The 15,021-nt window shown below is 33.9% G+C and overlaps 1 protein-coding gene across 1 annotated transcript; it reads left to right on the forward strand.

Moving 5' to 3' along the window:
- The first annotated feature begins 727 nt into the window (after nt 1-727).
- LOC127546326 (eukaryotic translation initiation factor 4E transporter-like) lies at nt 728-8,805 on the forward strand. The gene is given in 3 exon segments (XM_051973518.1): nt 728-1,500; nt 1,502-1,809; nt 8,732-8,805. Coding segments are annotated over 3 exon segments (1,155 nt in total).
- The last annotated feature ends 6,216 nt before the right edge of the window (nt 8,806-15,021 follow it).

Below are 15,021 nucleotides of genomic sequence, written 5' to 3' on the forward strand. Positions count from 1 at the left end.
CCTCCCCTTGGTTCTTAGAGGAAGAGCAAATCTCTCTAAAAAACTGGGCATTGGTTGGTCAACAGATCTTCGCATATAACAATGAAAACGGTCCTTGTTCAGTTTCCATTGAAGTATTCTATTTATACAATACGATACAGTTGGCCTTAAAATACTGTATTAGTTCTAGGAGAAAAGGAAAAAAACTCTAGGAATAGCCAAAGGGGGAAGCCTGAGATAAAGGAGGAAGAGAAAGAACAGATTAATGGCCATATCCCCACATGGCAGGGAGACTTAAGTGAGGCTCAAGGGCGGGGTGAATCTGAGGCAGCTTCAGCCCCACCTGAGGAGCAGGTAATTGACTCTCCTCAGTCAACTCCACCCTCCGGGATGGAGGGAGGAGGGGTAGTGGGGGGGGGGGGCAGTGACAGCACCAGCACCTCTCTCCAGTCTTTCTGCCAACAAGGAAAAGCTGAAAGAGAGCTCACATTCAGGGGTCGTACTCTCAGTGGAAGAGGTAGAAGCAGGGTTGAAAGGCCTGCGAATGGACCAGCAAGGGAAGAACGGCCTGCCCTTCCTGGCCGAGCACTCAGAGGAGGCCCTGGGGGCTGTGGCAGGCTCCTGGCCGCTGGCCAAAGATGGTGATATGTCAGCCTTTAACAAGCTAGTGAGCACCATGAAGGCGAGTGGCACTCTGCCTTCCCCGCCCAAAGTCAATGTGCATAGAGTTAAAGACCCACAAATAGCCATGGATAGAACAGGTCGGGGAGAGACAGAAAATGGTGAAACCTTCCTTGACCTGAAGAAGCTACCAGCATCAAAATCCCCACATCGTTACACAAAAGAGGAACTTTTGGACATTAAAGAGCACCCTCACTCTAAACAGCGGCCTTCATGCCTTTCTGAAAAGTATGACAGCGATGGCGTCTGGGATCCTGAAAAGTGGCACGCATCCCTTTACCCAACCTCAGGGCGAAACTCTCCGGTAGAAAACTTCAAGAAAGAGCTGGACTTGGAGCGGCCCCTGATGCGGAAGGCAGCAGATCCCAGAGAGCGGATAAAAGAAGATGATTTAGATGTTGTTCTAAGTCCCCAGAGACGCAGTTTTGGAGGGGGCTGTCATGTTACGACCTCGGTCAGCTCCCGGAGATCAGGGAGCCCCTTGGAGAAGGACAGCGATGGCGTCCGCATGGTCGGAAGCCATAGGATTGGCAATGGAAGGATCATCTCTTATAAGGACCACCGTAGTGGGGATAAAGACTTGAGGGACTGCCGAGACTCAAGAAACCGGGAGAGAGACTACAAGGATAAGCGTTTCAGGAGAGAATTTGGAGACAGCAAGCGTGTCTTTGGAGAACGCAGAAGAAATGATTCCTATACAGAAGAGGAGCCCGAATGGTTTTCTGCCGGACCCACGAGTCAGTCTGAAACCATCGAGCTCACGGGCTTTGACGACAAGATTCTGGAAGAAGATCACAAAGGGCGAAAAAGAACAAGACCACGCGTCCCATCTGTGAAGGAAGATGATAGAAGATGTTCTAGGAGAAGGTTCCGTCTCTGCCAGCAGATTTAGCAGGTGGTTTTCAAATCCCAGTCAATCGGGAAGTCGCTCCAGTAGCTTCGGATCGAAGCCCCATGAAGAATTGGAGAAAGTTGCAGGTTTAGAACAAGCAATTCTCTCTCCGGGCCAGAACTCAGGAAATTACTTCGCTCCTATACCATTGGAAGACCATGCTGAGAACAAAGTAGACATTCTAGAAATGCTCCAGAAGGCCAAAGTGGACCTAAAGCCCAGTCACTGGCCAAAGATTAAGGCAGACACCTATATGTCTGGTGTAGGAGGATCAATAGCAGAAGTTAGTGCTGCCCCTATGAAATGGACATTTGAAAATGAAACAGGAGTTTTTACTCCTTTTGTGGTTGAAAAAATTCCCATCAATCTGTGGGGAAGAGACATTTTGCAGCAGATAAGGATTACAATTAAGTACTTCGGCTTTTTAGGCAGGGATCTTAATGGCTCCTTCTGTGAAAGTCCACACTCCATATTTTCATCAGCACTGTACTTAATTCATTTCTTATCTAATTCTTCATGCTTTTCAGCTGTTTTATCAGTACCATCTCCCTCCTGTCCTTTCTCCTTTTTTCTTATTCTAAAACTTATATAATTATTTAAAACTAATTGTATTATATTGTATAGAGAGAATGTTTCTTCAGGAATTGAATCAGGACCATTTTCATTTTAATATTCAATTAGTTGCTCTGCCACTAGTTTCCACTTTTCTGGCTGTAATTTTTCTTCCTTAGAGAGGCAAGGAGACAAGTACTATAATGTTTCTAGGACTCCAATGATCCACTTCCAAGTTACAATTTCTTAGCTTAATTATGCACTCTATACACTTTCCTTGGGGTGAGGAAGGTTCTTTCTAAGCATTTGTCCCATTTCAGCTGAAACACTAGTTTAGCCCTTACTAAAGTTTCCTGCCTGTGTATTTTTATACTCACCCTATTTCTGGGTCACAAGGACTTCTCCACTGAACTCATGATTGGGTCAGTAGAACTGCTGAGTATAAATCCTTATGTCCATGTTCAGGGGCCAAAATATCATGTTTGGACTAGCTTTCTGGAAGACCTTGGGACCATGCTTGATTTCAGCCAAATAATCACCACGAGAATAGTCAGAAATAAAGCCCAAAGTCTTTACTATCTGCTTCCCATTCTGTGTCTGTCATAGTCTAACCCAGTTTTCTCTGCTAGTTCTGGTCCGCCAGACTCCTTTTTTAGTCTGACTTTGTGCCCAGTTTAATACCCTATTACAATTACATCAATTGTAGAACTATTACATAATCATTCTAAGTACTAAGTATATGTAAACTAGATAACCATTGTCTCATCAATTCCACTGAGTTAACACCTTTGTTTCAAGTATACTTCTCCAAATTTCCTCCCTCTACATTCAACTATGTAAGCTGCTCCACTACGGCAAGATCTAAGAATGATTTTTTTTTTAAATAAACACATATAAATTACCAGAATTTTTATATATATATACACATACATACTAACAAAACTCAGCAGGAAGAGACAGAAATTCCATTTAAAATAATTGCATACATGATAAAATACTTGGAAGTCTACTTGTCAAGACAAACTCAGTCATTGTGCATACTAATAGCAATAAAAATTCTTAAAAGCTTCGCAACTTGGATCAATATAATGCATCACAACTATTCTAAAGGATTCATGATGATATATCCACCTCCAGAGAAAGAACGAATGAATTCTGAGTGTAAACTAAAATATAATTTTATATTTTGTCTTGTGTATTAAAAATGTCTAACATGTTTTACATAATTTACATTTATCTAAGAATAAATTATAAAACACTTTTCAAATAAATGAAGAAAAATCTAAACATTTGGAGAAATCAAATACTCACAGGTAATTTGAATCAATATAATAAAAATAATTCTACTTAAGTACATTTACTTATTCAATACCATACCAATCAAACTACCAAGTATTTCATATAACTAATAAAACAATAACAAACTCAGCTGGAAGAACAAAAAGTTCAAGAATATCAAAGAGAATAATTTTAAAATGTGAAGGAAGACAGCCTATCAGTTCCAGATTTCACAATATATTTTAAAGCAGTAATCATCAAAGCAATCTGGCATTGGCTAAAAAAAAAAATAGACTAGTAAATCACTGCAATATATTAGGTAAAAATACACTGTAGAAAATGACCACAATAATATAGTCTTTGATCAAGCCAAATATCCAAATTTTAGACATAAGGCTATAGAACTGGAAAAAAAAAAGTTGTTATGAAAGGTCATAAAGAGTTTATCAAGCAAACTTTATATCAAGCAAAGATGAAAATGCATACATTATCCACCATAAAGAGTAATACCATAAGCAAATCAACTTGTGAGGTTTATGAGGAAGGGAAGAATTTATGATCAAACAAAAAAAGATAAAGGATCATTGGGAATAAAACTAATAATTCTGATTAAATGAAATTTAAAGGTTTTTGCAGAAATAAAACTAATGCAGCCGAACCAAGAATGAAAATAAGAAATTAGAGAAATTTTTTTCAATATGTTCTCCTGATAAAGACCATATTTTTCGAATATATTGGGAAATGAAATAAATTTATAAAAATAAAAGTCATTCTAACAAATGATAAATTGAAGAATCTGAACTGATAATTTTCAGAGCAAATCAAAACTTTCAATAGCCAAATGAAAAAATTATTCTAAATCATTACTGATTAAAGCAATGTAATTTAAAACAACTGTGTAATATCACCTCAAAATGTATAGATTGAGTAACATGAAAGTTAAGGAAAATGATGAATTCTGGAGGGAATGTTGAAATATTGGAACATAATGGACCATTGGCAGATTTATGAATTAGTTCATTCATTTTAAATAATAATTTGAATGTACACCCAAAGAAATATAAAACACATACCTTGATTTAGTGATATAAATACTAATGATACAACTATATCCCAGAGGGATAACAATTAAAAGAAAATAAATATTTATTTATGTTAAATAATAAATAATAAAAAATAAATGTTAAAATATTTATTTCAGATCTTTTTGTGATGGGAAAGAATTGAGAATGAAAGAAATGTTCAACTGGAGAACAGCTGAATTATCTGTGGTAGGTTATTTTAATGGAATACTGGTGTGTTATGACATAATGAGCAAGGTAGTTTTAGGAAAAATCTATTAGAAAATCATGAAAAGCAAAGTGAGAAGAACAAAAGAAATTGTAACGATAAAAAACTGAAAGACCCAGCTACTTTGTTCAAGACAATGATCCAAGAAATTCCAAATGATCCATGATGAAAAATACTATCCACATCCAAAAAAGAGAACTGATAAATTCTGCATATATTTGAAGAATACTTGTTACAACTTTTTTTTTTCTTGTTTGTTTGGTTTTTGGCTGTTGTTGGAATCCTTACTAACTGCTAACTAATTAGAGTTGATCTAATCTTACAAGAAGATGTTTTGGGCAGAACCTGAAACAAGGTACTAAGTAGAACTACCCATAATCCCTCTCTCTGGAAGGAGCATAAATAGGCCAATGGGCCAGTCGGAGAGTTCTTGAGAGTGAAGATGCTACAAGTCGAGATTTCAGCGGAATGACATGAAGAGTTGGAGCTGGCTGGAGGCTGAAGAAAGCAGAGGCAGAGGCTGAAGGACCAGACCTTTGGATTTGGTGACATTCGGAGAGAGCTCTTGGAACCAAGCAGAGAGTTAGGCCTCTAAGCTAACCGGGCTATATTGGGATAATAAAAGATCTGAACTTTTATCACCTGGCTGCTTTTTGAGAAGAAAAAGCTCACCACATTTTGGCACCCTGAACGTGGGACTAACAGACCCCTCAGTGGATTTCAGTGGAAAAGCTACAATCCTGATTCAAGTGGAAAAGCCTCTGATCCTGATCCAGTGGAAAAGACTTCAACCCAGAAATTAGGGTGAGTGCAACAAAGAAATTTTGTTAGAAGAGTTAAAGTAGAATTTCATCTAAGATGGGACAGATATTTAGAAAACAGCCTGTTTCTGTTCAAGGAAAATGTTTAGAGAGCATTGTCAAAGTTATGGAAAGCCAAGGTTTAATTATAAGTTTACAGCAAATCACTGAACTTTTACAAACTATAAAGGACATATGTCCTTGTTTCTCTCTTGATAAGGAATTAGATCTAAATGAATGGAAATTGGTTGGAGAGGATCTTTGTCAATTCTATAATAAAAATGGGCCTAACTCAATAATTAATACATATAATGTAATACAATTGGCTATAAGAAGTTATTTAAGTGATAGAATGATGAAAAGGAAAGTACAGGAGGAAGAAGTACCAACTTTACTAGGTGAAAAGGAGGACGAATCAGATGAGAATGGAGTTAATTACAATTCTGAGTGTGATACTTCACAGCAGGAGGAATTAGGTGATTCCACATCTCATGACCCTCCCCCCGCAATTAACCCTTCATGGGTGGAACAAGGGGGAGGGAGAGAGACAGAAACACAGTCAGCTTCTCCTGTAAAGCAGAATTTGACAAGATTAGAAAAAGCATTAATTAAAGCAAAAAATGAAGGAGAAGATATATCTGATTTTATAAATGCATATCCTGTGATTGAAGAGCTCAACTCCTCAGGTCAAAAAGAGAGAAAATACACTCCTTTTAATTTGGGAAAAAATTAAAGATTTGAAAAAGGGTTGCACTCTTTATGGGGCTACATCATCTTATGTGAAGATGTTACTGGATAATTTGTCTTATGAAATCTTAACCCCGAATGACTGGAAATCCATCACTAAAACATGTCTTGAACCAGGACAAAATTTATTGTGGCTTTCAGAGTTTCATGAATTATGTAGGATTCAAGCCCAACACAATAGGCAAACAGGAGCTATTGTACAAGTTGCTTTTGACCAACTAACTGGAGAAGGTCAGTATGCAGAGAGTTCAGAACAGATTTATTATCCCATAACAGTGTATGAGCAAATTTCTAAGGCTGCAATAAAAGCTTGAAATTCTCTTCCTGGACAGAAAGATGGAAATAATGTTTTCACAAAAATAGAGCAAGGTCCCAATGAACCTTTTGCAGATTTTGTGGGACGTTTACAAACAGCTGTAATAAGAACCATTGGAGACAATGCAGCAACAGAAATAATGACTAGACATTTGGCTAAGGAAAATGCCAATGAGATTTGCAAGAGAATTATATGGGGGCTAGACAAAAATGCTCCTTTAGAAGAAATCATTAGACGCTGTGCCACAGTGGGCACAAATGCTTATTATGCCCAGACTATGATGAACATGGAAAGACAAGGTCCTTCTTGGCAGAGGAATTCTAGAGAAACTCGTCGATGTTTTCAGTGCGGAAAAATTGGACATTTGAGAGCTCATTGTAGATATGGAGATAGAGTGAGAAGACAGGGTGAGAGAAAACCCAAAACCCCATGTCCAAAATGTAACCGAGGCTTTCACTGGGCCTCTAAATGTATATTGACCCAGAAGAATGAGAGGCAGGGCCCAGCTCCAAAGTATCAATCAAAGGACAGGTGGGGCATGATAGCAGCTGAGGTTACACCCAGAGAGACTTTAGAAATTCAGGATTCTGATGTCATCAACCAACAGAAAAGCAATCAGGATTACAGTTGGGAAGAATACAGGACTTTTAAGACAACAAGACAATATCCAATGCAAACGACTCCAATGTAATTACCAGATGATGAGGAGAAATCCCAAATTTGGTAAATAGAAGGGAATTAGATTAACTGCTTGGGGAAGAGGATCTGCTTATATTTCCACAGATGGAGAAAGAATCAGATGGCTGACTATGAAACTGTTAAAAAGACTTTTAAAAGCTTCAGGAATCATTGGATTTCCTAACACAAGATGAAACTGTTTTACTTCTTGAAAAACCAGCAAGAATCATTGGGTTCCCTGAGATGAAAAATTGTTGATGAGACTTTTGCAGTACTTCAGGGCTTACAGGAACTATTGGATTCCTGGCACATGAACTAATGGACAATGGAATCCTATTGGACTGTTTCTAGGACTTATGGACATGTGTAAATTTTTAGGTTGATTCATATTGTTACATTACTACTAGCCTGTGTTATATTGCTATGTACTTATGTAAATTATGTATAATGCCTCCCATATTGATGGATTTATGTATACCATGTATATCTGTTACAAAGTTCTGGCCCATATTGATGGATTTATGTGTACCCCCTCAGAAACCCCCTATGTTTTAAAACAAAAGAAAGGGGGAGATGTTGGAATCCTTACTAACTGCTAACTAATTAGAGTTGATCTAATCTTACAAGAAGATGTTTTGGGCAGAACCTGAAACAAGGTACTAAGTAGAACTACCCATAATCCCTCTCTCTGGAAGTAGCATAAATAGGCCAATGGGCCAGTCGGAGAGTTCTTGAGAGTGAAGATGCTACAAGTCGAGATTTCAGCAGAATGACATGAAGAGTTGGAGCTGGCTGGAGGCTGAAGAAAGCAGAGGCAGAGGCTGAAGGACCAGACCTTTGGATTTGGTGACATTCGGAGAGAGCTCTTGGAACCAAGCAGAGAGATAGGCCTCTAAGCTAACCGGGCTATATTGGGATAATAAAAGATCTGAACTTTTATCACCTGGCTGCTTTTTGAGAAGAAAAAGTTCACCACAGGCTGTGATTTCATTTGCTACACAGCAAATATTGAAATGAGTTTTTCTTTCATACTGCTTTATTATTATAGTAGTTATAATTGATATCAGATTGCTTATATTTTCAAGAGATGAGAGAGAGGGGGAGAAAGAAAAAAATTGAAACACTTTTAAAAAAGAATGTTAAAATTTTTACATGTAATTACGAATTATTCATTCAAATTATATATGTATGTAGACATAAGTATATTCATACATATATAAAGCATATGCATATATTTCTATACATACAGAGAGAGGGAGAGAGAGAAAGAGAGAGAGAGAGAGAAAATGAATGAAGGAGGGCAGGAAGGAAGGAAGCAGAGAGTATCCCAATGTCCCAGTCCTCATGGGACCAAAAGTGATAGTATCCCCAGGGCCACTGGGCTCTTATGACCTTATGACTGAAAGAACTCATTTTGACTGAGCAACTATGTCCTAGAAGTAGACAAAGGTAATGACATTACCAAACAAACCCTGCCCTGCAGAGATTCTCTGTAAGCTTTTTCTGATCATTTTCCAGCTCTTCTATATGTCTCTGGCTTAAGAGCATCTGAAATTGCTCTTGATGGTATTATCACCCCCAACAAGAACTAGTGTTGCTGCCATTTGAGCTTTGAGACAGTCCAAATACCAGTATCACAAAAGTCCCCTGTCTCCTCCTAAACTGTCTTGGACTGGAAAAACAAATCCCGCTCTGACCTTTTTTTTTTTTTTTGCTTTACTACTCCAGTATTCTATTTGAAGCATTATTTTCTAGTTGTATGGAGGGGAATGTTGGAAGAATTTGATTGTTTTCTCACTCAATTCTTTTGCTTTTGCCTCCAAAAATTCTAGGTGTGATACTATGCTCAGCGTTTTCAAGAAATTTTCAGTGAGTAAAAGGAAAGAAATAATATAGTTTAACAATATCCCTTATGAACAGATGAGATCAAGGGAAAATGTAATGTGCTTTATTGTGAGATAAGGGATATCACCCTTTTCATCCTTTGTCAAGGATGAAAAGAAAGAAACTGCTATTTAGAGAGCAGATCAATCTGACTGTAAGTAGATGAAAAACAGCATATTATTTGTTCTTATTCTTTTGGGAAGAGTGGATATTAGTGCCTTTTATTACAAGTGATGGTTGTAGAAATTAGACAGAGGACTGAAACAAAACTACAAAAATTATTCAATAGGATCCAATATATACATATTATATTTGTGTGTAATATAGAAAGAGACAAATATCATAGTAACTGATCAAAAACTCAACAGAAAAGAAGTAATATGAAGCTAATAGTGGGTCTATTGAAATGGGAAGAGGTAAAAGACAGTTGTTTCTGATGATAGCAAAGTTAGTACTGTATGATTTAACAAAACATTTAATACAGTACTTGAATTCAAATTATGGATAAATGAATGATCAAATAATATATGTATGTAATAATATGTGTGTACATATATATATGTAAATGCATATCTATCTACATAGATATAGATAAATATTTATATCTACCTATCTATCTATCTATGTTGAATATGTGGTACAAAGGCACAAATATCCATTAGGCTTTTTCACATGAAAAATGAAGAACACATTTAATACCCTTTGATCTGAGAAGACCACTTCTAGGTTTATGTCTTAGAGAAATAAAAAAAAAAGACCCCTTCCTCCAAAAAATATTTATAACAGCTATTTTGGATGACAAAAAAATTGGAAATCAAAAGGATGTTCATTATGTGGGAATGACCAAACAAGTCATATATATATATATATATATATATATATATATATATATATATATATATATATACATACACACATCTGTATACATGTATATGTGTGTGTGTTTATAAATATATATATATATATATTTATAAAACTGTAATGGAATATTATTATAATATATGATAAGCAGAATTATTAAAAAAAAAAAAACCTTGAAAGACTTAAATGAATAGACATAAAATGAAGTGAATAGAACAGAGAAAGATGTACATCACAATAGCAATATTGTACAATGAAGAGTTATGAATGACTCAGCTATTCTCAATGCAATTAATCCAAGACAATCCCAAAAGGACTAATGAGGAAGCATACTGACTCCAGAGAAAGAAAAAGTATTGTTTGAATACCAACTGAACCATGTTATTTTTTCACTTTCTTTCATTCTTTTTTTCTTTTATGAAAGTCTTTTTTGTACAAAATTATTAATATGGAAATGTTTTATATGATTGATATGGCTAACATGGAGGGAACCAAGAGTAGAATTTAAAAAAAAAACCACATTAAAACTGTATTAACATGTAATTGTGGTGAAATAAAATATATTAAATTAAATATTAAAATGTGTCAAGATTCATTATGAATAATGTCCTTGATTTTTTCTATTGTGTTTTACTTTTCCATACTTCCATTATTAGGATTATTTTTGTCTTGTTAAAATATTATAGCATAGTCTATTCCTTCTTATTTGGGGAATAATTCATGAAATGTGGGTACTAATTAGTCTAGTAAAATTGACAGAAATCTACTATGAATTGGTCAGGATCAGCAATTATCAGTATTGTTGTTATTGGTGATGTTTTGTATGTTATTTTTTTCTCTTTTTCTTTTTAATCAGATTAGTTAAGAGTTTGTTGAATTTGATTTTTTTCCCAAATAATTGACTTTTAAATTGATTATTTCTATGAGGGTTTTTTTATTATTTTGTTTTTAACAACATAAATTCAAGTTTATTTTTGGTTGGCTTTATTTGTTGGCTTTCTAATTTCTGAAAATTCATGTGCAGCTTGATTTTTCAGTTTTGTTTATATATGATTATTCAGGACTGTGTTAACTGCAGAAGTTTTGGTATGCCATAATGGTCATATCATTTAATTAGTTATTACTTGTTTCTCTGATTCATTTTATTTGATAATCATTATTTTGTGTTTCCTTATAAAGTTTTCATTTAATTCTTATTCTTTTGTTAAAGTTCTCTGAATCAAATAATATTTTCATTGCATTCCTATCTATAAATTATATATTGATTATTTTTACCTTTTGTCATTTTTGCAATGTTTCTGATTTTTAATACAAGGTCACTTTTTATAAACTTCCATGTGATATTAAGAAATATATATATATATATATATATATATGTTATTTTGTGGTATTATTAAGTAGATAACATATATCCTTTAATTCTAAATTCTCCAGAAGTTTATGCAGCTTCAAATTTTTCCCATTTATATCATTCAGTTATACTTTAAAACTAAGAAATATTGAAGTATCTACTCACTATTGTGTGATTATTATCTTGTCTTCTTTAATTCAGATGTTTCCTTTAGGAATTTGATCTTAAGGAATTGGGAATGTATAAGTTTATTATTGAAAATGATTTCAAAAAAAGAAAATTATTTCTTGTCTATGTTTTATTTCAGCATTTTTTAATGTTTGTTTTTTACTTTATCAAAAAGTAACTCCTTTATCAAAAAGTAATTTTTGTAACTCCTGCTTTTTTACATTCACTCTTTGAATGACAAAAGTTTTTTTTTAACCTCAGATTTATATTTTGAAGTCTTTCTTATTTTTGTTTATTTGCATGTGTTTCTTGTAAACTACACATTATTTTCTTTTCAATTTTACCAGATTTTTAAAATTCATGCACATTTAAAATTATAAGACATGTATATATATATATATCCTTCTTTCTGGATCAAATGAGTTTTTTTTTTTCAAGTTGCAATTTTTTTTTCACTAACTTTAATTAATGTTTTTGAAAAGTGATCCTCTTCACTCTTGTTTATTCCCCCTCAACTGATTTCCCTTTTCATTTCCCCTACCTTTCTCTTTGAGATATTGTTTATAAATTCTTTTTTTCCCTCCTATTCCACTTTTATCTGGTCAAATAATTTTCCACAATACAGTTTTCCCTTTCAAGAAGTCAACTATTTTCTGCATTTCTCTCTTCTACTTTTAGTAGTTTTTTATTAGCCTTTTAAAAAAATATCATATTTGTGTATCTTTCCAGAAAGGATTTCCCTTTTATTCATTAACTATCCTCATTTTAATCTACTCTAGAACTTTATTCTCTGGATTATAACCTTATGATTATGTATTTTTTATTATTCTCTCCATTTCTATGTAGCAAATATTTCCAAGGTGTCCATTCTAGACTCTTCAGCTGAGGTAGTTTCTATCTCATCCTTATAGAAGTTTCTGTGTGGATTCCTTTTTTGTCATTTTGTCACATTCCTAGTATGTCAATAATTGAATATGGCAGAGAGGACACTGTCTTATGCCATTACCCCTAATTATTCATATCCTTAATTATAGAGCTCACTCTATAATCAATCTATTATTGATGGATTGAGCAATCTATAGCATGATCTGGTATGTCCCTCCTTCTAATCTGTCCTCAGAATCGTTTCTCTGGGCCCATGTTTTCTCACAACTGAGATGCCTTTTCTTTTATGGTGTTTCAACTTTCTTTCCTCTCTGAGATACAATGCGTGGATTTATTAACTACCAAATCTCCCAATATATTCATTTCAAGGTGTTTTTTTGTAGGTTACCATATAAAAGATGAAAATGTGAATAATTTTATTCTAGCACTGGGTAAAAATGTTAAAAACAAGACACAATTTAGCATAGTAGAAGGAAACCTAGTCTTGGAATCCAGACACACCTGAGGTCATTTAATTCCAGTCCTGACACATAATGATTATAAGATCCTGGAAAATCACATAACCTTTCATTATAAAAGATAATCTTCTAAGCATGTAAAGTAGTGAGTAGTCATATATCTCCATTTGTAGAAGGAAGTATCTTATCAATAGTCCTCATACCAATGACGCCACGAATTTGATGCAAACAGAAGTAATGATGATGACAATAATCATACATTGGGAAAAAAAGGAAAAAATCTCACTTTTAATTATTGTGTTTGTTCCACCCCCCCCAATTAAAAATTACTCATGACCTAAAAATTTCAGTTAAGTATTAAAATATAGTAATTGTAATAGAATTCAGGGTACTTTGGATTAAGATTCAGTTCTATAGCTCTCTTATTATTCTTATGAATTTGGACACATTCCTTCCATTACTCCTGTTTCATCATCTCTAATTTTGGGAAAATGTAACAGGATTAGAAAGTAGCTTAAAGTTCCATGTTTCAGTTGTCATGTATGTAAATATTAAAACTAATTTTTCCTCCAGCATTTTCTAGAAACCCTTAAGCATTTCACTTCAGTTTATATTAATTTATTATTTTTCCTCAGATGACCAAATGATGTTCTTGTAATTTTTCAGTTATTCTTGATATTTAATAACTTGTTACTACATAAGAGTTAAGGTAAATAGATTCAGAACTTAAAGTCAGGAGGAGTTGAACTTCAATTTTAATTCAGATATTCCATATCTGAGTGATCCTTAAGAAGTGATTTAACTTCTCTGTGTCTCAATGCAATTATCCATAAAATGTGGAACATAATTGTACCTACCTAACTCAAAACTGTTCCATGGGTCAAATAAGTTAATATACTAAAATGTTTTACAAATTTAAAAAGCTCAATAAAGGCTTCTTGTTATTCTTTTTATTCTTTTTTATATTTGTTTTTCCTATGATATTAGGACTTATATTTTATAATATCTTTAAGTATTTATTCAGCATAAATCACAAAAATGTTTTCATCTAAACTAGAAATGTATTAATGTACTATGTAAAATATTTCTTGTCTAAATATAAATTTAGTGTCATAAGATATTTAAATTATAAAGGTTTCTTACACCAACTCACCAGCTGTCATTAAAATTTTTGTTGCACTTAATGGGTAAGCTAGTAAAAATGTTCTTAAAGGCAACAAACTTTCTGCCATATGCCTTCTGGGCATTCTGTCATAGCAATCCAGATGCATCCCATAAAAAGAAGAGGAAAATGGAACCTCTGAGCCAGATGAAATATCAGTGGAGTTAATGAAATGAGAAGTGATGCTCATAGGATTCAGTATTGTAATTATCCACTCCTATTTATGGCAATATTTTCTTCAGTTTAAAAGGAAAGGAGACAAATTGGACATGAGGCTTGACATTGATCAGATCAATGCTATTCAGGATTGAGAGAAACTTAAGGATTTTTTCCTTATTTATTTTTTTATCAAGTGAAAACATCAGCATCTTTGAAGGCTGAACATCACAGTAACAGAATTGCCTCAAAGCCTGAGGATCAAAGAAGATGAAAAAAGAGACTTAACAATAAGAAGGTGAAAGATTTGTGTCTTTTGAAAATCAAATTATGAACTAATAATACTAGATAAGATGTTTAGCACATTCAAAGAAAGATAGACTATTTTTTAAAACATAAGATAGTACAGTGAAATTTTATTGGTGGCTGTGAGGAAGCTAGAGACTTTGCTAGATCAAGCTATAACCCTGGTACAGTTTGACCTTTTTAACTACAAGTCTAAATCTTTTATTTTCCATTTACAAGAAGTTGTCTTCTACCATGATAAAAATATAGACCATAGGAGAAACATTTTTCTTTTAAAAAATAAAATTATATAGATCATGAAAAGTTGCTTTTGGGGTAGAATTGAATGTTTAACTATTACCTGAATACCAATTCTTGTTGATGGATTCATGAATATGCAGAAAGTTACTTCTCAGGTTTGGTTTTCAAAACATGGAAAAGGTATAATTGTAAATTTACAATTTTAACTAAAGAATGATTTCTAATCTATAGCCTATTTATATGTTCTTGGACTGGTATTTTGATAAATGAGGGTAATTCAAATTAAAATATTAAAAATTTTGAGCAGGTGTTCTTAGTCATTTTTAAGCATTGGAGC

The sequence above is a fragment of the Antechinus flavipes genome, chromosome 1, assembly GCF_016432865.1.
Source record: "Antechinus flavipes isolate AdamAnt ecotype Samford, QLD, Australia chromosome 1, AdamAnt_v2, whole genome shotgun sequence".
NCBI classification, from domain to species: Eukaryota; Metazoa; Chordata; class Mammalia; order Dasyuromorphia; family Dasyuridae; genus Antechinus; species Antechinus flavipes.